This window comes from Neomonachus schauinslandi, chromosome 15, assembly GCF_002201575.2.
Source record: "Neomonachus schauinslandi chromosome 15, ASM220157v2, whole genome shotgun sequence".
NCBI classification, from domain to species: domain Eukaryota; kingdom Metazoa; phylum Chordata; class Mammalia; order Carnivora; family Phocidae; genus Neomonachus; species Neomonachus schauinslandi.
In genome coordinates this window covers 45662893-45689603 of record NC_058417.1, presented here as the reverse complement: position 1 = coordinate 45689603, position 26711 = coordinate 45662893, and the positions used below count along the sequence as shown (strand labels likewise).

General features: G+C 38.9%; 1 protein-coding gene across 2 annotated transcripts in view; it reads right to left on the bottom strand.

The window, feature by feature from the left end:
- Nucleotides 1-873: 873 nt before the first annotated feature.
- Nucleotides 874-26711, bottom strand: part of CEP95 (centrosomal protein 95) — a 37191-nt gene continuing 11353 nt past the window's right edge. Inside the window, exons 6-20 of one of the 2 annotated variants that reach the window (XM_021678515.2) lie at nucleotides 25902-26017; nucleotides 20217-20336; nucleotides 19478-19671; nucleotides 16284-16396; nucleotides 15993-16122; nucleotides 15260-15413; nucleotides 8172-8311; nucleotides 7280-7369; nucleotides 6302-6431; nucleotides 5312-5481; nucleotides 5122-5196; nucleotides 3893-4045; nucleotides 1831-1977; nucleotides 1470-1541; nucleotides 874-1209 (exon numbers count right to left, since the gene is read on the bottom strand). In XM_021678515.2, the coding sequence (XP_021534190.1) occupies nucleotides 1033-1209; nucleotides 1470-1541; nucleotides 1831-1977; nucleotides 3893-4045; nucleotides 5122-5196; nucleotides 5312-5481; nucleotides 6302-6431; nucleotides 7280-7369; nucleotides 8172-8311; nucleotides 15260-15413; nucleotides 15993-16122; nucleotides 16284-16396; nucleotides 19478-19671; nucleotides 20217-20336; nucleotides 25902-26017 (1981 nt within the window). In that variant the 3' untranslated portion in view covers nucleotides 874-1032. The remainder of the gene's footprint in view (nucleotides 1210-1469; nucleotides 1542-1830; nucleotides 1978-3892; nucleotides 4046-5121; nucleotides 5197-5311; nucleotides 5482-6301; nucleotides 6432-7279; nucleotides 7370-8171; nucleotides 8312-15259; nucleotides 15414-15992; nucleotides 16123-16283; nucleotides 16397-19477; nucleotides 19672-20216; nucleotides 20337-25901; nucleotides 26018-26711) is intronic. The other variant, XM_044921486.1, reaches the window with a different exon arrangement.

The following is a 26711-nucleotide window of genomic DNA, read 5'->3' as shown; positions in this document are numbered from 1 at the left end:
CATATAGTGTGATACTGGTTTCAGTAGAATTTAGTGATTCCTCACACATAACACCCAGTGCTCATCATACAAGTGCCCTCCTTAATACCCTCCACCCATTTAGCCCATCCCCCCACCTGCCTCCCCTCCAGCAACCCTCAGTTTGTTCTCTATCTTTAAGAGTCTCTTATGGCTTGCCTCCCCCTCTCCTTCTCCGGAGGGCAAAGTTTTAAAGGCAGTTTAATGTTTTTTTAAGACAAGAAGAAATTGGTCATAGCAATCAAATGAGCTGAGCCACCTCCCTAACGGGAGCGTCTCTTCTCCCCTTCAGTTTGTCCCTGGTGCCCTGTGCCACTCTCTGGCTTTGATCAGCAAAGTCCCATAGCCTCAACTGTTCTTGGCCTTTACTAAAGCTGAAGCCTCCCTTCCCATGGAAGGTGCCACACCCTGCGCTGGGTTTTTGGTTCCCCCCACCCCCCCGCTGTTACTCCTCCATACCAGAAAGAGGGTCGGTGTACTTGTTTACTCCAAGTCCAATGTGCCGCCTTTCCATGCGCAAGCACAAGTGCTCCTTAAAGCCCACACCTTCCACCCTTTGCCTCTTCTCACGCTCTCCTCTGCCAACTAACAGAGGCCATATACACAAATTCTCATCTTCCAGCCACCAGATAAAACATCTACACAGTGTCTTAAAGATTTAACCCCAGCTCCCACCTCTGATGACAAGCCCACACTTCTAGCGCTTCTCTGAATTAGAGACTTCTATTGTTTTTACTGACCTACAGCAATAGGCTTCAGGAGCTGGCTGCTCAAGCAAGGCTTGTTAATTACTGCAACTATGACCAACTATGTGTGCCTTTATTCCCCTTTTGAAGTCATAAATTCAAAGTGGTATACTTCGAGAAAATGATTTTTATTTAAAAAATTAGGTCATAAAAAGTACTGGAATGCATTAGGCATTTAGAAACAAGTCTCCTGGTTTATATTGTTTACTGGCTCAGTTCTAGATCTGTCCTAGTCAAGTCCTCCAGAAACCACTTATAAAATCGGGCCTCAGAGGAAGGAATTTTTACTGTACTGAAAAGAAGCCAGATGAAGCCGAGCTCTGAAGCGCTCAGCTTCCAATTCCCGGAAGAAAGAGTCGTCGTCATTCTGGGTTATCATGTGCTGCAGTTGCTGAATTTCCTTCTCCATCTTTGATCTCAGCTCCCTCTTCACCTTATACAGTGTCTAAAAGATAAGGCGGGTCATCCTACTGGTCACAACACTGGTCTGAGCCCCTGTCAATTTTTATCCCCCCTCCTCAAGCTCCTGCCATTGTCATAATTGAGCAGTCGCTCTTACAGAGACTTAACAGGTAAAATTAACACAGGATAAATCCTATTTATAGGATTAACCGTAGGATAAATGTTTTGGGTCGTAGATGTAATATAATTGTTTTCTAGTTCTTAAAAATGTAAATCAATGATTTCTATCCTGTTAATTATTACCTGGGCCTGGGATTTCTCTCTGGCTTTGAGTTCCTGGCGTTCTTGTGATATGGCTTCTGCCAGCAATGAAAACTGTATAGAGAGGAAAAAAACCCAAATGTTTATCTGTAGCCCAAATGTAACAATTCTGATATATAATGTTCACAGACTTAAAATCTTTATTTTAATAGAAATAGGGCAATATAGAGAATCTATGTACTGTGGTCAAGTACTAGCTTATCGTGAATAATCAGTCTAACCAGCAGAGTGACAGGTTGAGTTAATATGTGGAGGTTTTTTATTAAACAGAGTAAGCTGTTTTTTGACACAAGGTGGCCGGGATTAAGCACATTAGAGTGTGAACCAGTAACAGTGAGCTCACCTGGTCTTTATAGTAGTTCTCCATTGAGTCCAGTTCATTCTGGTGCTGTATCTTTTGTTCGGCTCGCTTTTCTTTGGCATAGTTTCTTAGGTCTCGTAATCTTTGCTTTTGAATTTGTAAACCTTCTTCAAACAATTTCTTAAAAATCTGTTTGGTTAGAAAAATAAAGTTATGCTGAACTTTCATGGAGGAACAGAAACATTTTGTACTGATTGTATTTCACAGTTTTAAGTAACAGCTTTATTGAGATATAATCCACATACCACAAAATTCACCCTTTTAAGAGGTGAAATTCAGTAGATTTTTGTATATTCAGAGTTGTGCAACCATCACTTCAGAAAGAAGCCCTATACCCAGTAGCAGCCACTCCCCCACCCCCTGCAACCACTAATATAATTTCTATGTCTATAAATTTGCCTATTCTGGATTATTTCATATAATCACAAAATATGTGGCCTTTTGTATCTGGCTTCTTTCACTTAGCATGTTTTCACGGTTCATCTATGTTGTAGCAGATATCAATACTTCATTCCTTTTTACTGCCACATAATACTACGATACGGGAATGTCACATTTTGTTTATCCATCAGCTGATGGGCCTTTGGGTTTTTTCCTCTTTTTGCATATTATAAATAAAGCTGCTAAAGGTAATCGTACATAGGCTGTGTGGCTACATACCTAGGAGTGAAATTATGGAGTCACAGGGTAGGAAGCCATGTTAACCTTTTGACGAACTGCCAGACTGTGATCTCAAGTGGTTGCACCATTTTGCCAACCTTGCATGAGGGCTGTAAGTTCTCCATATCCTTGCCAACACCTGTCTTTTTATATTTTAGTGAATGGTTTCCCCTTGTGGTTTTGATTTGTACTTCCTTAATGACCAGTGGTGTTCAGCATCCTTTCCTATATCCCCCCATTTTTTTTTTTTTATTTTTTATTTGACAAAGAGGCACAGCAAGAGAGGGGACACAAGCAGGGGGAGTGGGAGAGGGAGAAGCAGGCTTCCCGCTGAACAGGGAGCCCGATGTGGGGCTCGATCCCAGGACCCCGGGATCATGACCTGAGCCGAAGGCAGACGCTTAACGACTGAGCCACCCAGGCGCCCCTCCCCAAAATTCTTTACTGCTTTCAGAAAACAGTTCTTAAGCAGCCACATATATAGGGGAAGAACCCCAGCCAGAGAAGAAACAAATGGCGCATTTACACATGTGCACAACTGAGGGGGAGGTGGTGATCATCGAACTGGGCCGGAGGAAAACAAATTTTTCAAAGGATTTAGATATGCCCATTTTCCTTATAGCCATGCATTCATTAGTCAAGTTACTTAACCTCTCAAAGCCTTAGTATCCTTTAGAAACGAGCATGATAGTAGTAGCCCAGTTAACTGTAATTACCTTAATGTTTTACTCTAGATATGTAATTTACTGCCAGTTTGGAATCCCAAAATATTAAGCATTTCAGCTTGATTAGGATGAGACAACAAATACCGTGGAGAAATACTTCACAACGCATCCGTCCTACACTCCTTTCCCGTTTTTATGTGGAATCCAGGTCATCTAGTCACACTTTAAATCCCTGCCCCTTCTAAACACACTCCCAAACCCCCTGAAACAATTGTACTGGAAAACACATGCAGGAGGTCAGAGGGAATGAGGGCACTGGAGGATGTACCACACAGGTAATAAAATGAGGCACGGACAAGTTGAAACTCAGAGCCGGCACTTTAGGACTTGCATTTGGGTTTTGGATTCAAATAGGGACAGGAGTCACAAAGAAGGTAGTCCTGAAAGCTAACAGATAAAATTCACCCGTTTGACAGGGTTGGATAGAAAGCTACACTTACGGGGCACCTGGATGGCTGTCGGTTGAGCGTCCAACTCCTGATTTCGGCTCAGGTCATGATCTCAGGGTCGTGAGATGGAGCCCCATGTCGGGCTCCGAGCTCAGTGAGGAGTCTGCTTGAGATTCTCCCTCTGCCCCTCCCCACCGCTCACTCCCTCACCCTCTCTAAAATAAATCAATCTTAAAAAAAACCAAAAACGAAACAAAAACCTGTATTTACCATTTCTTCCCGGGTCCTCATTCTCATCATTTTTGCACGCAACTGAACTCTGTAATCATCATAGTATTTTCGGGCACGGACAATCTGTTGCCGATTCTCTGTTATCTTTGACTGTGTCAACTTCTGCCTATGAATGCGGTCCTTGAAGTCTTGCTGGGAAAGGGAAAAAGAAGTAAGGACAAGAGGAAGACAGACTCTGGCATTCTTAGCTGCTCCACTCCCCATCAGGAGGTCTTCAAGGAGTAAGCCAGGCATGCAGGGCCAGTGGCCTACTACCTGGGCATAGACTCTGAAAAACTGTCAGCCCCCAGAAGCCTTCCAGCCTTTGGTAGGTTCATCACCAGTCTGAAAGGCTGCCCCAACGAGCCCCGACTGCTGCAGCTGGTCTTGGTGGAACTGAAGATCTCCTTTCCCCATGTCCCCTAGGGGGTTGCCCAAGCCACACCCAGATGCTTAAAAGGAGTAGAAAAAAGGCATTCTGACTTTCAAGCAAAGCTTGAGTTACACCAAGAGTATTTATGTCAAAACTAAGGAAATTAGACAGTATCTTACAAACCAGTGAGGATGAAATGAGGTCATGTACATAATGCCCTCAACAAGGTGTCCAGACTGATACTAGTTTTCTTTTCCCCCAAAGTACCACACGTAGATTTTCAGCTGGCTTCCCCTTCTTTCTCTTAAATTGTTTAGGAATATACTTCTCACTGCTTATCTCAACCAAGAGTTTTAAAATCCCTTCTTCCGACATACTGTCTTTGACCTCTGTCCTCTCCATTATACTCAACAGAAGTTGTGCTATGTACAATTCTCAACCCAAATTAGAAGGGAGGGAGGGTGGTAAACTAGCTCAGTTCTCTACTTAAGACCTTAGATCAGAGAGGACAAAAAGCAGTAGCTTACAACCACCTGGTACCTCGAAGTTGCTGTGGAGGTAGAAACAGACCTGAATTAAAATCTCAACCTTGCCCCTTGCTGAGTACAGTTGGGACCAAGCATAAATTAGCATCTCACAGAAAACATCTCCATTATGTTACTATAAAGACCAAATGAAACTATATATATGAAGTACTCAGCACCTTTGCCCCTCATCAGTTTTGGTTACAGCCTTAGACGCTTCCATAGACAAGTGTTAAAGGCAGAAGTCTGTGGGCCTATTACCCAGTTGTATAAATATAATTAATATAACTTACAAACTCATAATTATAAGACTCAATTTGCTCTTAACATACCAGTCTCTTGCTATGTTCATATTCTTTCTTGACAAGTGCAGTAAGGAGATCATGCCTTTTTAAGGCTTCTTCTATCTTTAAGAGGGACAGAAAGGAAGGAGGTTAATAATGCTATTCACTAAATTCTGAAGGATAAGCTCTTCCCTTTTCTGCTTTATATTTCTAAGCTTGCAATTGACAGTTAACTTACTTCATCCTGGAGTTTCTTCTTTGATTGATTTTCTCTATATGCATCTTTTTTGAGCTGTTCAACCTGTGTAATTTGCTGTTTCCACATTTTGCTTAGTGTTTGGCCAGAAACATAGAGAAATGGAAACTGCTCCAGCATGAGGGGCAGGAGACTGTGTTCATTTACTTTCACTGCAAGGTAAGACAAAACCACCATAAAATCCCTCAATCTGAGAGATTTGCTGATAGCTTTTAATAAGAACTCTCATTCTACCTTCCCTGGTGGAGCAAAGCTTATCTAAGTGATGCAGTTCTGATCCTGAAAAGAACAAATCTAAAAGTATGTCGATAACTTTCGTACTCCTTTGATCCTAGTACACCAACTACCAGGAAGGATAAGAATAAGCTCAACAGTTCTGACTGATGCAGAAGTCCATCCTAACCGCTCAGCTGACTCAGGGACTGAGGTGGACGCTGTGCATGTGGTCAAACACTTCTCAGCTCTACTGAGAGGTAAAGTCTCTGTCTGATGGGATGTCGTCAGAAGGCCAGCAGTGTTTGAAATGGAACCCAGGCATTTCACATGACCTTGCTTTCCTTGTAACAGGACTCTAACACTCACTGGCACCAACTGTCAATATAACAGGAGCTGGACAGGACATCTGCTTGCTTTGGAGCATCCCGCAGGTTCTATCAACTTCCCAGAAACAAAGAAAAGGCAACCGGTGTGCGTGAGCAGGGTGAGGCTATAGCTGGAGTAGCAGGCAGGACTGCCCATCGGTGCCGCCGCTACCAATATATAGGCCTCCCGAAGGTATTAAGAGATTTAAATAAATGCCTTATTTATGAGTTTTAGCTCTCTTTATAGAAATCTAGCATATGGCAGTGATAAAAGAGGAACTTTCTCCAGCTAACTGGTGGATGTTAAGTTTTCAGTGCTGTGTCCGTGGAATGTAGCACACACTTTCAAAGGATGCCAGTTTTCCATAAAGTACAATTTTGTGGTTCTTACTTGGAACTGCTTTATTTGGCTTTGGCAAGCCACCTCTTGGACTTGGAGTTGTGGTTTTTCTAGAGTAAGTCTTCCAGGGCTGACTACGTTTTGGAGTTCCTTTATGAACAGCTTCTCTGTATATTTTTTCCTTAGAAGCAGACATAAAACAGAATAGAAATAAAAGTCCAATAACGCTCTCATATATTATCTTAAATATTACACATTGACAAAAATAGCTAACTAATCTCCTACCAAACACCTTACTTCCAATTTCTAAAATCTGCTTAGTGTTTATCTAAGTTAAAAGCATCTTTTGGCTTCTGGCACCCCTTGGAATCTGAAAAAGCACTGAATCTTTTTTGAGTTTCAGAGTCACCATAGTCCCACACCCTAAACACAACCACTAATAATGTTTTGATGTACTGGCTTCTTTGACAACTTTTTCCATGTAGATTAAAAAAGTTCTTAAATAATGTTTATTGTAGCCATACTGTATTTTATATCCTGTTTTGTTCATGAACATTCCAGCACAAGCATTTTTCCTGTTTTCACTTAGTTTCTGTAACCATCCTTTTGAAAAGGCAATGGACATGTCTGCTTTGGGATTCTTCCACCCAGGCACAGAACAAGGGGGATCTCCTCACTCCCCTTTAACCTGTCAGCCTCAACTATCTTTTAAAACCCTGGTGAACAGAACCCCGTAACTGATGGAAGTTTTGGACAGGAAGGAAAAGTGCTGGTATCCTTTGTCACCAATCGTCTGCCTTCAACTTGGGTCATGATCCCAGGATCGAGTCCCACATGGGGCTCCTTGCTTGGTGGGGAGTCTGCTTCTCCCTCTCCCTCTGCCACTCTCCCCTGCTTGTGCTTGCTCTCTCTCTCTCTGACAAATAATCTTTAAAAAAGTTTTTTTTTTTTAAATAAAAAAAAGATCATCTCTGTATTTTCCACTGATCTGATCAAGTTGCATTTATTACAGTAGAGACTTTTACCCACTGTTTCCTCCTCCTCATTTATTCCTAGAGATCCAATATTCTCTTGAACTTTATTTCTTCTTAGCTCCCTTTCAAATGCTTCAGTTATTGCCTAGAGCAGAAAAAGCCATACGACATTACAGTTACTAAAAACATACAAAATGAAAACGTAGGGAAAAAAATTAACCTAAGATTCTGCCATTCCATTTTTTTTTTTTTAAGTTCCTTTCAGGCCCCCGCTATCCTAAATATACATTATTTAACAGACATGTAATTGGGACATAAAATTTTATGTCCCCCCAAAAATGCATTTTTTTGTTCTCCGGTTTTGTAATTATTTTGACAGTCCCTTGAGTAGAAGTTACATGTTATTATAAGACATCTGAATTAATTTCAGTTTTTCACAATCATAAAATATGCTATAGCAAACAATGTACATGTTCTAAATTTATGCTGCATTTCAAAATCCCTATTCCACAGCAGAAAGCCTTCCTTGGTAATCGTAATTCTCCATGTTGAATCTTAACCACTTCCTCTCATTCCTGTCTTGGGCACTTTAATCCTACCTGTAACTCAACTAGTCTATCACTTTTAATCCACCTCCAATTCTCATCCTTTCTGAAACACTCTCTGAAAACATCAACCCACACTGATCTACTCTTTTTGAATCCACTGGAGTACTGGGTTATATCTGACAAGGTTAGTTTTCTTAGAGTATCACAAGTATGAGTTTTATGTTCCATAAAGGTGGGGGGGGGGACAAAAAGCTGTGTCACATAATCTCCTACCATCCACTCAGTTCAAGAATATTAAATGCATTTTAAGCCTTTAATCAACAGTACGTTCACTGTAGTATTTGGTTGAGGGTAAACGGTATTGCCTGCTACCCAATCATAGTCAAAGATGGGATGTACCTTTGCTTGGAATTGCCGAATATCTGTTTCTTTTGGCTTTCGCTGCCTTTTTCTCTCCTTACGGAACTGTGTGTTTTTGTTAAGTGGAGATGGAGAGAGCGAGTGAGATCTGCAGGGCGGCCTTCTACGCGTGGAAAGTCCTACAATAGGACATGTACCATTAGTTCCTATACAGCCAGAAATGTTAAGTTGGAAATCAAATAGTTGATTTTCACCAAGTCCAAAAAGAATGTGAACGCGCTAAACGTACTCTCTCCTATAACTAATTTGTTTTTTTTTTTTTAATTTTATTTGAGAGAGAGAGAGCACACGCCCAAGTGGGGAGAGGGGCAGAGGAGCAGGGAGTCAGACGCGGAGCTCCAATCCCAGGACCCTGGGATCATGACCTGAGCTGAAGGCAGACAATCGACTGAGCCACCCAGCCGCCCGTAACTAATTTGTATTTATTTGTATGTTTAGTCAGACCAATACACAAATGTATACAGTCCCAAAAAAGTACTTAGGTTCTATATTCAACTTTGGATTGAAAATGGAGCAACATGTGGAATTAAGTGGAAGGAAGTGGTGGTGGAGAAAGAAAATGTTAAACTATCCAAGCTGTATGTCTGCTATCCTTTTATACCTACCTAGGTCCTGAGGAGGTAGGATATAAGTATGTATACATCTTACCCTTATAAAGCAGCATGCTTAGAAGAAAAAGTTAACGTAATTCAGCATTTTCTAAGTAGTCCCAATTTTTCCTTATGTAGTTAAGTTAGCCCTAATTCCACACTGCCTAAGAGATCTAACAAGTCACTTGATAAATGTTTTTATGTTCCACTGTTTTTAGTTGTACTTGGGCATCTGCTAGCTGTGTAGAGGTGGACTCCATGCCTTTTTCAGAAAAGTGAGTAGTTCTAAGGTTAAGGAAATTAGTCTGATATCTTTAAAACCTTCTCAGAGAATTCAAATTTCCCTAGGCTTTTATTTTTCTCACTCTCTTAATTCAAATCTTTCAAATGTAAGATATTAAGGGGGTGCCTGGCTGGCTCAGTCAGTGGAGCATGCAACTCTTGATCTCAGTGTCATGAGTTTGAGCCCCATGTTGGGCACCAAGATACTTAATTAAAAAAGAAAAAAGTAAGATTGGGGCGTCTGGGTGGTTCAGTCAGTTGGACATCCGACTCTTGGTTTTGGCTCAGGTCAGGATCTCAGGGTCCTAAGATCGGCTGGTGTCGTGCTCCATGCTCAGTGGGGAGTCTGCTTGAGATTCTCTCTCTCCCTCTCCCTCTGCCCCTCCCCTCGCTTGCTTGCTTGTTCTCCAAAATAAATATATAAATCTTAAAAAAAAAAAAAAGATATTAAGAAAAACTGACTTGCAGGGGCGCCTGGGTGGCTCAGTCATTAGGCGTCTGCCTTCAGCTCAGGTCATGATCCCAGGGTCCTGGGATCGAGCCCCGCATCGGGCTCCCTGCTCTGCGGGAAGCCTGCTTCTCCCTCTGCCTCTGCTTGTGTTCCCTCTCTCGCTGTGTCTCTATCAGATAAAATCTTTAAAAAAAAAAAAACAAAACAAAACTGACTTGCACAACTGATTTTAAATGATGTTTTTATGACATCTTATGTCCATAATGTATTCTTTTCATTAAAGATCCAATGAAAATAACATTTTAACTTACAGTGAGTTTTCAAAATGGGATATGATGTGTATGTGTATAGAAGGGAAACATGTAGGTTACTAGGTGAGGCTTACCTAGCAATTACTTGGGAAAGTTTAAGGGGAGAAAGATGAAACAAGAGAAAAAAAAGACTTTTGGAGTAAAAAGCTGTTCTACTAGATGTAGAGCCTACGGAAACTTTTTTTTTTTTTTAAAGTAAACTCTACTCCCTACATGGGGCTCAAACTCACAACCTACAACCCTGAGATGAAGAGTCCCATGGTCTATGCCTAAGCCAGCCAGGTGGCCGAAGATTCTAGAGAAATTTCTGCACATGTTACAGGTTGTACATTGTTTCTACTTTTCATAGCTACACTTTTGCAATCTGTATGTCCTGCAATAGAGGAAATGGTGATACATATATTCATACAAATGGAGTATTATTCTATGAACTTAATAAAAATGAATGCTGGATCTGTAATCAACAAAGATTTCCAAAACATCATTAACAGAAAAAAGTTGCAGAATAATACAGTATCTTAGTTTAAAAACATAAAATAATAGCATTTATAAGTAAATATGAGCTGTTACCAGTATAAAAACAGGAATGAGAAGGTTCCAGTTTAAGATGGCAATATAGAGGCTCCTGAATGCACCTCCTCCCATGGATGCACTGAATCTACGGCTACATATGGAATAATTCCCTCAGAAGGGAATCCAGAAACTAGCTGAATGACTCCTACACCTAGGTGAATGAGAAAAAACCCTACATTGAAATGGGCCTTGGCACACCCTCTATCTATTGGGAGCCATTAAGAACACAGAAGGCAGTTTGGACAATCACAAGGGTTTGAGACACCCAAGAGATAGGGACAGGCACTACTCCTTCAAGACTGGGAAAGGTGGCTGTTTTACTTAGTGCACAGAGACCAATAGAGACAGGAAAATGAAGAAAAAGGATATGTTCTTTTTTTTTTTTAAGATTTTTATTTACTTGACAGAGAGAGACACAGCAAGAGTGGGAACACAAGCAGGGGGAGTGGGAGAGAGAGAAGCATACTCCCCGCCGAGCAGGGAGCCCGATGCGGGGCTCAATCCCAGGACCCTGGGATCACGACCTGAGCCGAAGGCAGACGCTTAACGACTGAGCCACCCAGGCACCCCGAAAAAGAATATGTTCTTAACAAAAGAATGAGATAAACTCAAACAGACCTTAATGAAACAGAGATAAGGACTTTGAGGAAGACTTAAAAATGGTGGTCATAAAGATGCTCCCCAAGGTCAGGAGAACAATGCACAAAGTGAGAATCTCAACAAAAAGAAAATACAAGAAAGTACCAAACAGAAGTCACATAATTAAGAAATATAATAACTAAATTGAAAAATTCAATACAGGGGATCAACAGCAGACTAGATGAAGCAGAAAAAAGGATTAACAAACTCAAAGAACCGTGGAACTTACCCAAAGAGGAGCAAAAAGAAAAATGAATAAAAAAGAACGAAGATAGCTTAAGGGATTTGTGGGACACCAGCAAGTGGACCAATATTCACACTATAGGGGTCCCAATAGGAGAAGAGAGAGAAAAAGGCCAGAAAACCAATTCAAAGAAATAATGGCTGGAAACTCCCCTAACCTGCTGGGTAAAGGAAACAGACATCCAGATCCAGGAAGCCCAGAAACTTTCCAATAAGATGAATCCAAAGACCCCACGCTAACATACATTATACATAAATTGTCAAATTTGAGAGAATCTTTAAAGCAACAAGAGAAAAACAACTTGTTATGTACAAGGGAAGCCCCATACCACTATCCTTCGATTTTTCAGGCCCGAAGGGAATAGCACAATATATTCAAAGTGCTGAAAAACTGCCAAGAAAAACTATTTTACTCAGCAAAACTGTCCTTTGGAACTGGAGAAATAGTTTTCCACACAAGCAAAAGCAGTTCATTAACACTAGAACAGCTTTACAAGAAATTTTTAAGATGCTTCTTTAAATAAAACGTTGCAGTTTAGTAATAGGAAAGCATATGAAAGTACAAATCTCACTGGTAAAGGTAAATATATAGTTAAATTCAGAAAAGTCTAATGTTGTAACTGGTGTGTATGTGCATGAGCAGAGGGAAGGGCAGAGGGAGAGAAGCAGACTCTCTGCTGAGTGTGAAGCCCAATCAATGCCAGGCTTGATCTCACGACTTGAGCCAAAACCAAGAGTTGGACACTTAACTGAGCCACCAAAGCTCCCCCTGAATTCAACTGTATAGTGAAAGGATCACACACCATAATGAAGTGGAATTTATTCCAATGCAAAGATGGCTCAACATCCACAAATCATTATGACTCGCCACATTAACAAAATGAAAGATAAAAATATCATCTCAACAGATGCAGAGAAAACATTTAACAAAATTCAACATCTATTCAGGATAAAAACTCTCAACAAACAGGGTATAAAGGGAATGTACCTTAACATAATAAAGGCCATATTTGATAAGCCCACAGTTAACATTATGCTTAATGGTGAAAAGCTGAAGGGGTTTCTTCTAATTTCAGGAACATGACAAGGATGCCTACTCTTACTACTTTTATCCAACATAGTAGTGGACGTCCTAGCCAGAGCAATTAGATAAAAAAAAGAAATGAAAGGCATGCAGGGGTGCCTGGCAGGCTCAGTTGTGCAGCATGTGACTCTTGATCTCAGGGTTGTGAGTTTGAGCCCCATGTTGGGTGTAGAGATTACTTAAAAATAAAATCTCAAAAAAAAAAAAGGCATTGAAATTGAAAAGGAAAAAATAAAACTTTGTATTGGCAGATAACATCATAGTAGTTATAGAAAACTGTAGAGACCCCACCAAAAAACTGTTAGAATAAACGAATTCAGTAAAGTTGCAGGATATAAAATCAATATACAAAAATCAGTTGCTTTTTATACGCTAAGAACTATATGTTAAGAGAAATTAAGAAAATAATCCCATTTACAATTGCTTTAAAAAGATACTCAGCCATAAAAAAGAATGAAATCTTGTGATTTGCAACAACATGGATTACACAGAGTAGAATGCTAAGTTAAATAAATCAGAGAAAGATAAATACCATATGATTTCACCCATCTGTGGAATTTATAAACAAAGAAAAAAGACAGACAAAAACACAGACTCTTAAATACAGAGACCTGGTGGTTGCCAGAGGGGAGGTGGGTGGAGGATCGGTCAAACAGATAAAGGAGATTAAGAGTACGCTTATCTTGATAAGCACTGAGAAATGTATAGCATTACTAATTACTGAATCATTATATTGTACACCTTAAAGTAATTAACACTATATGTTAACTCTACTTGAATGATAATTTAAAAAAGAATAAAATACCTACAAATAAATTTAACCAAGGAAATAAAAGACCTATATACTGAAAGCTGTAAGACACTGATGAAAGAAGACACAAATAAATGAGAAGATACACCATGCTCAAGAATTTAAAGAATACTGTTAAAATGCCCATACTACTCAAATTCATCTAGACTCAATGTAATCCCTATCAAAATTCCAATGGTATTTTCACAGAAATAATCACAAAATTTGTATGGGACCACAAAACACCCCAAATAGCCAAAGCGATCCTGAAAAAGAACAAAGCTGCAGGCATCACACTTTCCGATTTCAATCCATATTACAAAGCTATAGTGTCAAAACAATATGGTACTGGCATAAAAGACACACAGATCAACGGAACAGAATACAGAGCCCAGAAATAAACCCACACATACATGGTCAGTTAATTTACAACAAGTGAGCCAAGAATATACAACGGGGCAAAGAGAGTCTAATAAATGGTGCTGGGAAAACTGGACAGCCACATGCAAAAGAATGAAACTATAACTTACACCATATGCAAAAATCAAAACGAATTAAAGATTTGAATGTAAGACCTGAAACCACAAACTTCTAGAAGAAAACAGTGGGTAAGCTCCTTGACATTGGTCTTGGCAATGACTTTTTTGGATTTGATACCAAAAGCAAAGACAACAAAAGTAAAAATCAACAAATGGGACTCTATCAAGCTTCTGCACTGCAAAGGAAACTATCAACAAAATGAAAAGGCAACCCACCAAACAGGAGAAGATATCTGCAAATCAGGTATCTGATACAGAGTTAATATCCAAAATATATAAAGAACTCATACAACTCAATACCAAAAAAACCCCCCAAAAACTATCCAATTAAAAAATGGGCAGAGAAACTGATAGTTTTCCGAAGATGACCTACAAAGCGGCCAAAAGGTATACGAAAAGGGGCTCAACATCACTAAATGTCATGGAAATGCAAATCAAAATCACAATGAGATGTCGTCTTACAGGTTTAGAATAATGGCAATTATCAAAAAGACAAAAGATATCAAGTGTTGGAGAGAATGGAGAGAAAAGGGAACCCTTGTGCACTGTTAGGTGCAGCCACTATGTAATACAGTATAGAGATTACTCAAAATATTAAAAATACCAAATGACCCAGTGGTACTACTTCTGGGTACCCAGCAGTGAAAAGAAATCACTACCTCAAAAAGATACATGCACCCCCATGTTCACTGCAGCATTATTTACAATAGCCAATATACAGAAACAACCTAAGTGCCCACTTACAGATAAATGGATAAAGAAAAAAAATACATAAAAGAATCATTATTCAGCCATAGAAAAAAAGGAAATCCTGCCATCTGTGACAACATGGATGGGCCTTGAAGGCATTATGATAAGTGAAATAAGTCAGAGAAAGATAAATAATGTATGACCTCATATATATGTGGAATCTAAAAAAACCAAAGTCATAGATACAGAGAATAGATTGGTGGTTGCCAGAAGTGTGAAGGTGGTCAAAAGGTACAAACTTCCAATTATAAGATAAATAAGTTCTGGGGATATAATGTCCAGCATGGTGGCTATAGTTAACAATACTATATTGCATATTTGAAAGGTGCAAAAAATCCCATCTTAAAAGTTTTAAGAAAAAATTTGTAACTATGTGAAGTGATAAATGTTAACTAAACTTACTGTGGTAATCATTTATATCAGTATCAATATATAAATAAATCATACTGTACACCTTCAGTGAATACAATGTTATATGTCAATTGAATCTCAATAAAATAAAAAATATCAATAAAAAATAAAAACAGGGTTAAGAAGATACAAACTTTGAGAGCGTTGTTTCTTTGAAGGAAGGGGAAAATGGACTGTGGGGAGTACAGAGGGGATTTCAACTCTTATTTTTAATTGCAAAAGGTATAAAGCATATATAATTATTAGCACACCTGCTTTTAGATGGTGAAGATGTAAGTATTATTATTTTTGCTCCTTTTATATATTTCTGAAATATTTAAAATGAGAAAGCCAGTCATACACAAATGGAAGTCCCTAAATGGATCCCTGGGACATCCTTATCCTGGCTTCTCTGGGATAAGTACCTGGCCTTCGATTCTTCGGCCCATACTCCATGATGCTGTCACTGTGCTGAGATAGTGTTTCATCCTTCCTACTCTCCATCTCTTCGTTTCCAATATTGTCTTCTTCATAGTCAGTCTTTTCTTTAATTCGATCACCCAGGGCACTTTTTAACATCTACTGAGAAAATACTTTTCAACACTTTTATTGATTTCAGCAGAATGCAAGTTGGAAAAAGTAGACAGAATCCTTAAAAAGCTTCTTCTCATAATTAGGCATGAATAATTTTCAGATGCTTATGCATATTTAGTTTCTGAAGGGTGTATATCAGTGCTATGGACTATTCAGTTTCAATAAACTTTAGAGTAAATCACATAAGGATTTAATACCTGTATTCAATGATACCCCCAAACTGTAATACTGGATTTTATGAGAATCAAGAGATCTAATTTTATACCAAATCTGTCTTAGGTGTATCTAAAAGATTTTAATGTAATCACTTAAAATGATTAGTTTTCATCAGAATTCAATAAAAATCAGGATAAATCCATACCAAATTTGGTTATATCATGAAAGGCTACGTAAGAGATGACTTCTCATCCTGTGTCCTACCTGCCTGATTTATGGAACATTTTCATAATAACTAAGACACAACTAATTTTAGTACCTTAGCTTAGCTTTCATCTTCAATTAGAAGATCACTTAAATACTCACCAACTATGGCAATCTCAATATAGATAAAAAAACAAGACTTACCCAATCTAGTTCAGAGAGCCGTTGAGAGAGTTTCTTGGAAACTGAATGTAATTCTTGTTCTGTTAACCTCTTTCTTGGCCTCTGGGAGACGGCTGAATCCCAGGATGAGACTGCAGGTCTGCTTTCATATCTGTAATAAAATGACCATGTGACATTTAAGTAGCCAAGTGTGTGGTAATGCATGCTTTAACAAGTATTTCATACTGGTCTTCACAGCTAAATCTGGAGAGTATACCCCTTCCTTCAAATCCCTTTGCAAAAAGACTGAAAACAGACTGCAATAAATGTTACCTTTTTCCTTTGGGAAACTTCCTTGTCCTAGGGCCTTGGATCTGAGCTGAACACATTTCCTGTTTGCTATCTTTAGGCAACTCAGAAGTTAAGGGAACTTTATTATCTGATTCCTGTTAAAAACAAGAGAGTTGATTTGAAAAAGCTACAAAAGATGGCACATTTTGGGTGGGAGGATAAGGGAGGACCTGTGGCACAAAGCTCAGTCCCTTTATTCTCCATGTTTTACCTTTTTTTTTTTTAAGTTTTTTCATTTATTTAAGCAATCTCTACACCCAACATTTGAGCCTGATGCAGGGCTCAAACTTACGACCCTGAGATCAAGAGTTGCATGCTCTTCCAACTGAGCCAGCCAGGCACCGCTGTTTTACTTTTTAAAAAACACATTTGTCAGGGCGCCTGGGTGGCTCAGTTGGGTAAGCGTCGGACTGTTGATTTCAGCTCAGATCATAATCTCAGGGTCATGAGATTGAGCCCCGCTTCAGGCTCCACGCTGGGAGTGGAGCCTGCTTAAGATGCTCTCTCTTCCTCTTCCTTTGCCTCTCCCCCTCCACACCCTGCTCATGCTCGCTCTCTCTCTCAAAAAAATAAAATTGTCAAAATACTCTCTTGATCCTCAATACCAAAGCAATGGAAGAGCAATGTCTATAAACTAGTACTCAGATAAAAACTGTGGGTCAGGATGCCATTCAAATATAAAGGCAGGTGAGATGTTCTCAAATATGAAAATTTAGGGGTTATGGCTACACCTGGACAATGAAAAGATGATCAAATCACAAGTGGTATTAAAATCATTCTCTTTAGTATTAAAGAAGTCAACAGAAACTGTCCAAAACCGTAATAAAGATAAAATCTTCTAAAATACGAATATAAACTCAACGTTTTTAACTATTTTTTAAAGATTTATTTTAGAGAGAGAGAGAGAGAGAGAGAGAGCAGGCGCAAGTGCGTGGGGGGGGGTGGGACACAAGGAGAGGAAGAGAAATCCCCAGACTCCCTGCTGAGTGCCGAGCCCAATGTGGGGCTTGATCCCAGGACCCCAAGATGATGACCTGAACTGAAGGCAGACTGAGCCAAGACACCTCATTTAATAATTTATTTCTTAATCTCAGAGGAAATCTTATGAAAAAACAAAAATATTTGATGTTTAAGAATCTCTTCAATTTCACCTTTTTCTTCTACCAAAGTAAAACTAAACACTTCTTAGTAAATAACAACTATAATACAAATTTTTAAAAACTTTTTATTGAAGTTTAAGTGTCCTCAAGAATTATTTCAAAATGAGTATTCTCACTTACATGCCACTCAGGTTAGGAAATAGAGTATTACCAGCAACTCAGAAGCTCTTCTACCATCCTCCCCTAAAACTCCCCCATATGTAACCAGTATCCTATGATCCCTTTTATATATCTATCCACCCTCCTATGTGAACAGATGCACAGAATGTTTAGAAGAATGATGGCCACCTAATGCTAATGATGCTTATTTCATCTTTGCACTTTTTGTGCACTGTTTGAATTTTTATTTATTTTTATTTTTTTATTTTTTTTAAAGATTTTATTTATTTATTTGAGAGAGAATGAGAGAGAGCACATGAGAGGGGGCAGGGTCAGAGGGAGAAGCAGACTCCCTGCCGAGCAGGGAGCCTGATGCGGGACTCGATCCAGGGACTCCAGGATCATGACCTGAGCCGAAGGCAGTCGCTTAACCAACTGAGCCACCCAGGCGCCCTGTTTGAATTTTTAATAATGAGAATGTATCATTGTTTACAAATTCACCTTTTGCATATCCCTAGCTGTTCATTTCTAGGAGGATAGGGACAGGATAACTTTATAAAAACGGAATTTTCAAAGAGTGGAAGCAAACAGACCATGGTATTAATAGCAGTTCACACTGTATAATAGGAATATGAATGAAAGACTATTCCTCATATTTTTTTTTTTTTAAAGATTTTATTTGTTTGACAGAGAGAGACACAGCGAGAGAGGGAACACAAGCAGGGGGAGTGGGAGAGGGAAAAGCAGGCTTCCTGCCGAGCAGGGAGCCTGATGTGGGGCTCGATCCCAGGACCCTGGGATCATGACTTGAGCCGAAGGCAGACGCTTAACGACTGAGCCACCCAGGCGCCCCCTACTTTTTTTTTAAAGATTTTATTTATTTGTCAGAGTGAGAGTCAGAGTGCGTGCATGTGCACAAGCAGGGGGAGCGGTAGGCAGAGGGAGAAGCAGACTCCCCACTGAGCAAGGAGCCTGACACAGGACTCGATCCCCGGACCCTGGGAACATGACCTGAGCCAAAGGCAGACACTTAACTGACCCAAGCATCACCCCCCCTTTTTTTTAAAGATTTTATTTATTTGGGGCGCCTGGGTGGCTCAGTTGGTTGGGCGACTGCCTTCGGCTCAGGTCATGATCCTGGAGTCCCGGGATCGAGTCCCGCATCGGGCTCCCTGCTCGGCAGGGAGTCTGCTTCTCCCTCTGACCCTCCCCCCTCTCATGTGCTTTCTCTAATTCTCTCTCTCTCAAATAAATAAATAAAATCTTTAAAAAAAAAAAAAATAAATAAATAAATAAAGATTTTATTTATTTGAGAGAGAAAGAGAGAGTGCTTGCACAAGCAGGGGGAGAGGCAGAGGGAGAGAGAAAGGGAGCAGCAGACTCTCCATTGAGCAGGGAGCCAACGTGGGGCTCGATCCCAGGACACTGAGATCATGACTTGAGCCAAAGGCAGACACTTAACCAACTGAGTCACCCAGGTGCCCCTAATAAAGTAACTAATTTAACTAGGGACATAGAATATGGGCTCTGAAACTAGAATACTGAGTTCAAATCCTGACTCTACAGTTGCTCTGTGACCTGAGACTAGATATTTAATCTCTTTATATCAGCTTCCCCATGGGAAATAAAAATCATACCTACCCCACAGCTGTTATGAGGAGTAAATTATTCAATACCTGTAAAATACCTATAACTGTGCATGACACAAAATAAACACAATGCATGTTAGCTCTTAATATTTTCCTTTTTATACATTCATCCCTACTGTCTTAGAGTAAGAACATGTAGGTATATGCAGAGGTAAAATTTCAGAAGTACAGTGCTCTAATTAGTGGAGTATCCTTTACTACTAGTCTAGCAGAGACCTCTTTAAATCTATAGACTTCTACCTAATTGTAAGCAAGCTTTTTCACTTACCACAGAAAATGCTGTGCCCTCTCCAGTAGAATTCATGGCAGGGGAGATGTGACTTGAACGCAAGTATTCTTTTCCTATGGGACAGGGTGCTCGAGGCTCTGAAGGGTGGTAGGGTGGATGTAAAGGAATAGCTGATTGAATAGGCTCCCCTAGCTTCCTAGCACTTGGAATCACATCCACAGAAGGAATTTCCACTAGATGGCAAAAATAATGTGGACATATTAACATGAAACTCTAAGAAATACATCATTTAATATATACACATACCTATAAATACTAAAAACCTAAATGACTTGAAGAATAGCTACATAAATTACAGTTCATCCATGAGTTATAAAACTCGTTAGCCATTAACAATGATTTTATGTAATACTAAATAAAATCCCAGAGAAAACAGTAAGAAATGAGAATACTGTATTTTTAATTACTGTATTTTATTATTCCCTAATAATCTGAAGACCACCAACTGATATACTAATGTATTAGAGACTCATATTGTCCTAAGTCTTTAAGAGAAAAAGTTAAATAATAAAACAGTGGATGTAAAACATGCGACCAAAAACCATTTTAAGAAATCAGAGCTCATAATTAATAGCAAACATTTAAAATATGATCATGTAAAAACCAAAGAGAATCATATAAAGTATAGAGCAACAAAAGCAAAAAGGCTAACAGCAACAGAAATTGTCCCAGGAACTAACTATTACCTCTAAATCACTAATAACACCTTACTACTCACTGTCTTCAACAAAAGATGTCCTGTTCTTGGACAAAAAACTAGATAAGGTAGGGTGCGGCACTTCTTCATATAATATGGTTGAGGCTTTTTTGGACTGCATTTCATTAGGGCCTTCGGCACCTAGAAAAGAAAATATTAAAGGTAGAATTTTTTTGTTGCTGAATATTATACTAAAAACCAGGAGTTTCGTACCCAGAGGATAAAAATCTCATGAATGACATAATCATTGAACTGTGTTGGTCTGATTGCTCAAACTATGCATTACTTTTTTTTTTTTTTACCACGCATTACTTTTAATAACTACCAGAGAAGAAGATCTGGAACCACTAATACAAATTAAAAGTAAAGATTTACATCATATTACTTTTCTTTAGAAAAACAAGTGCCATAAAAATAGACACAAAGATCAAAAGAACAGAATAGAGAGCCCAGAAATAAACCCATGTTTATATGGTCAATTAATCTACAACAAAGGAGGTAAGAATATACGATGGGAAAATAGTCTCTTCAATAAATGATGTAGGAAAGTGGACAGCTACATGCAGAAGAATGAAGATGGAGTACTTCAACACACCATACACAAAAATTACCTCAAAATGGATTAATAAACAACTAAATGTGAGACAAGAAACCATAAAACTTCTAGAAGAAAACACAGGCAAGTAATCTCTTTGACATCAGCTTTAGTAATGTTTTTGTGGTATGTCTTCTCAGGCAAGGGAAACAAAAGCAAAAATAAACTATTGGGACTACACCAAAATAAAAAGCTTCTGCACAGTGAAGGGAACCATCAACAAAGTGAAAAGGCAAACTACTGAACACGAGAAGACATTTGCAAATGATATGTCTGATAGAGGATTAATACCCAAAATATATAAAAAACTGATATAACTCAACACCAGAAAAACCCAGATTAAAAAATGGGCACAGGGGCGCCTGGGTGGCTCAGTTGGTTAAGCGACTGCCTTCGGCTCAGGTCATGATCCTGGAGTCCCGGGATCGAGTCCCGCATCGGGCTCCCTGCTCGGCAGGGAGTCTGCTTCTCCCTCTGACCCTCCTCCCTCTCGTGCTGTCTCTCATTCTCTCTGTCTCAAATAAATAAATAAAATCTTTAAAAAAAAAATAAAATAAATAAAAAATGGGCACAGGACCTGAATAGACGTTTTTCCCAAAGAAAACATACAGATGGCCAACAGACACAAGGTGCTCAACATCACTAATCATCAAGGGAAATGCAAATCAAAATCACAATGAGATATGGCTAGACTCAAAAAGACAAGAAATAACAAGCGTTGACAAAGATTTCACGTGAAGAGAAAGGAATTCTTGTGCACTGTTGGTGGAAATGGAAATTGGTATAGCCACTATGGAAAACAGTATGAAGGTTCCTCAAAAAAGTAAAAATAAAAAGACCACATGATCCAGTAATTCCACTACTGTGTATTTACCCAAAGAAAAAAACACTAACTTGAAAAGATATATGCATCCCTGTTTATTGCAGTACTTACAACAGCCAAGATACGGAAATAACCCAAGTGTCACTGATAAATGAAGGGATAAAAGAGATGTGGTGTACGTGTACACACACACACACACACACACACACACACACACACACACACACAATTACTTAGTCATAAAAAAGAATGAGACCTTGCCATTTACAACATGGATAGACTTAGTATTATGCTAAGTGAAATAAGTCAGAGAAAGACAAATACAATTTCACTTACATATAGAATCTAAAAAACAAAACATATGAACAACAACAAAAAAAAGAAACAGATCCACAAATACAGAGAACTGATGGTTTCCATACAGGAAGAAGTAGGGAGAATGCGTAAAATGGGTAAAGTGGAGTGAGGTACATAGGCTTCCAGTTATGGAATGAATAAGTCACAGGGATGAAAGGTACAGTAAAAGAATATAGTCAATGGTATTATAATAACGTATGACAGATGGTAGCTATACTTGTGGTGAGACTAGCAAATATATGGAGTTGCCAAATCACTATGTTGTACACCTGAAACTAATGTAATATTGTGTCAACTATACTTCAATTAAAAAAATTACTAATATGTATTATATGGTTACGTTTTAAAAAATCATATGAGATACACATTTGCGTATCTGTAAGGAAAGAAATCAAAATGTTAACAGTGGTTTTCTCTAGGTCAGAGGTTGGCAAACCATAGCCCAAGGTCCAAATCTGACTCATCAACTGTTTTTGTAAATAAAAGTTGTTTTAAGATATTAAGTAATCTCTACATCCAACGTGAGGCTTGAACTCACAAACCGGAGATCAAGAGTCACACACTCTACTGACTAAGCCAGTCAGGCACCACTGTAAATAGCTTTATTGGAACACACTCATATACAAAGAGGTGCCAGAACTGTAGGAACGCTGTTATGGGGGTATATCCCTGAGCTAGGAATCTTGGCTGATACAATAAACAAATTTATTTGTTTTGTCTAATTTTCGAATGCTTATTTTTTAAAAAGATTTTATTTATTTGACAGAGAGAGACACAGCGAGAGAGGGAACACAAGCAGGGGGAGTGGGAGTGGGAGAGGGAGAAGAGAAGCAGGCTTCCTGCCAAGCAGGGAACCTGATGCGGGGCTCGATCCCAGAACCCTGGGATCATGACCTGAACCAAAGGCAGATGCCTAACAACTGAGCCACCCAGGCGCCCCTGAATGCTTAATATTTTTAATCGGCTTTATAATATTACATATAGAGCTATATTAAAATATTCCTGAATATCCACTTTGTTCCCTTAGAAATCTACAGTACACAAACTCTCCACAAACAAAATGGATTTATGACTCCCCCTCTCCAGATGACTATTTATGCCTTCTTCAATTTAATGAAAGACTTCACCATAAACTTATTCCTCACTTTGAAGGCATGAGAATGCACCCTGTGCATTCTCCAAACTCATTGTTACCAAATAGTCAAATGACATAATCACTACAAACAGAAAAATTCACCTTGCGCAGATCCCAAACTCCATGCAATTTATTCCAAGACGCTGTACATTTAAAAATTTTTGACACTCATTTTATGTCTTTTAAAAACCAGCACACACATCGTTTTGTGCTTTCCTTTTCCACAATCCAATTCAATATGGCCATTTTCACATCAAAATGTTAAAATATCTGAATCTCCCTCCATAACTTCCTATTACACATGAAGAGTATCTGAGATCTAATGTTCAAAATTCTTTAACATGGTCCACAATTTTCTCTACTATCCAAACTGAATTTGTCATCAGCTTGACCTCAGGCTAATTCACTTTTACCCGGGTCCATTTTTTCTTTAGTTTCTTGGATGACCAAGAAACTCATATGCTCTTTATTTTTGATGAAATTTCTCCTAAAATCTCATGCTTAGTTACCACCTGGAACTTCTGTCAGGCTGAAAGTGACACACTCAAATCTCTCCCCATAAATTTTAGATTGTTTTAAAGATATACTGTTTAATTACTGGAATGATTCTGAACTTGTCTACTGTAAGCAAGCATTAATAAAATTCAATTATATATCTATATGATAAATGTATATAACAGTTCATAAAAAAAAGGAGGGGGCAGCCCTGGGTAGAAAAAAAAATGGGTGAATATGGTCAAAAGGTACAAACTTCCAGTTAGGGGAATACAATATACAAAGAGGATAGAACTTAAAAGTTGTCATCACAAGAAAAAAAAATTTCAACTACCTGTACTGACTGACAAATGTTAACTAGACCTTTGTGATGATTATTTCACGATATATGTAAACAAAAAATCATTAGGTTGTATATCTGAAACTAACGATATTACATGTCAGTTACATCTCAATTAAAAAAAAAGATTCGGGCGCCTGGGTGGTTCAGTCGTTAAACGTCTGCCTTCGGCTCAGGTCATGATCCCAGGGTCCTGGGATTGAGTCCCGCTTGGGCTACCTGCTCAGCGGGAAGCCTGCTTCTCCCTCTCCGACTCCCCCGCTTGTGTTCCTTCTCTCACTGTGTCTCTCTCTGTCAAATAAATAAATAAAATCTTAAAAAAAAAAAAAAAGATTCATAGCCCAGGAACTTAAGCCTGAATTAGACACCCATGAATGTATATGATGACAGTTATAAGTTAAATCCAAATATAAGAGGAAGATACCATAGTCCTTTATGACACCAAACACCTTACCCTAGCTTTTCTTTCAACCTTTTCTCTTTTGTCTTAATTGCATTATAATCTGAATAGTTAAAATCTGAAAACAATTCACTTTTTATAGATGCAACCTTTCTATGTGGCAGTTGCTACCACAGCACACCATTTTTAAAATCACCATCCCTTCCACCTTCTGTCAATCCACCTGACTCTCTTCCTTCTAGAAACATTACCTACACTTGACTCTGGTCATTCCCTTACTTTGCTCCTCCTAGTAGCAAGTACATGTCTTTGGTCTACTGTCTAACCTTCCAGACTTAGGTTCTTTGAACATTAATTCCTTGGAATTCAATGTCTATTCTTTAGAATAAAAGTATTAATGCTGAAAGGGATTTCAGAGATGGTTTGTTCAATTCTCTGATTTAACGCATTAAGAAACTGAGGCTCAGGAAAGATAAGGACCTTGTCCAAAGTCACATAGCCAGTAGCAGAGTCTGGATAAGAGTTTGGCCACTTGATTCCCAATTTAATATACTTAGTTCCTCTCTAGCATTCCTGTTCTTCCATTAAAAAAAACTCCGCAACTTATTGTGGGCCTGGTGTTTTGCAAAGTTTTGGAATACTAAGATGAATATGAATGATTTTACTATATATTTCACTTGTCTTATTTATTGGCTGCCTCCACAAGTAGAATGTAAGCTCCACAAGGGAAGGGATTTGTGTCTATTTTGTTTACACTGTAACATGACTGCCTGGCACATGGAAGGCACTAAATATTTGCTGAATGAATATGATGTGGCTACTGTCCCTGAAACTCCGTTTACCTAATAGACACACTCAAAATTAACTATGTGATGTGAAGAATGCTATTACCAAAATAAGGAGACAGAGCCACACTGCAGAAATATAGAACCTTAGAACCTGAGGCACACGGGAGAGACTGGGCTTTGTAGGGTAAATTTGCCAGGAATAGAAAGGAAGGAAGAGCACCCCAGCAGAAGAAACAGTATGATGCCAGAAAAGAGCATGTCAATGAAGGTAGGCAGGACAGGGAGTGGGATGTTGGAGGACTGCAAGGTGGGAGGCTCAGAAGGGGTTTGAGAGAGATTCAGGCTTACTGTGTATAAACAGCAGACTGTGAGAAATGTGGCCTGACACCTGGCAGAAAAATTGCCACTGGATATACAGACTCATTGGTTGAAACCATGAAAAGAGCACCGTTTAGGAAACTACACTTAGGGGGTAATCTGAATGTGAGTAGACTATTAAGTTGCATCCAGAAGTCTCTTCCCAGAGTATCAAGTCCCACATATTACATGACAAACTTGCATCCACCTGTTTGCCCATGTGCCTGCCTGTGGCTCCTACTTGACTGATTTCATGTTAACCGTTCATATTTAGGATAATGGTGGTATGCTCCTGGAAATTCAATTCTAATATTGACTTACAGCTCTCTCTATTCTTCTCAACTATAAACATTCCTAAGTATAACTATTTATATTTTCAGTTATATGACAACAATAACTGATATCTAACAACTTACCATTACTTCTTAGAGAAAAGGTGTGTGCCGTGTCTCCCAGTCTAATTATTTCACCGGTGGATTCTGTTTCATCTCCATCCCAAGAGGGGCCCAAAGCCTCAGATGACAAGGAGCACCTGAAAGAGTTCCCTTACTTACTTGGGGGCCCAGCCTAACCATAGAGGGCCCCTCCCAAGGACCCCGAGAGTTCCTCCTAACAGCCTGTCTACGGGTATTCAGACTGCTCGTTGTTATGTGCAGAAAAAGAGCAACATACTCCCTTCTGCTGCTTATCACTTCTTGCTGCTTGTCTGTTTTGACTCATATATGTATGGGGGAACTAACTGTGTTCAAAATGTCAAGGATTAAATGCATAGGAGAATCCACACAGAAAACAATAAACATTGGATATTCTAGGGGTGTGGAGTGGAGTATGGGTAGGGTATTAATTTTGCACTAAATAGTCTTGTGTTGTTTCACTTTTGTACTTTTTAAAAAAATCTAATAATAAGAAAGTCAGGAAATTCATCTTATGGTGGTCTCCTTTAAGACATGTTTTCCACAATGTACTATACCTAAATAGGAAAGCGCAGCCTGTGATTTTCAAATCATGACAAACTCCATAAAAACATGGAGAATCAGATATTTAAAACAAAGTCATAGCATCATATTCAACCTCTAGTTATAACTACCATCAAATCTGTAATGACATATTTTTTCCATAAAAGTCACAGAAATTTTAAAACTCTGTTATTTGTTAACAATATTGATTCATGAGAGTGTAGTAACCCAGCAATTTTATACTGCCGGTGAGTGTATAAACCGCCACCA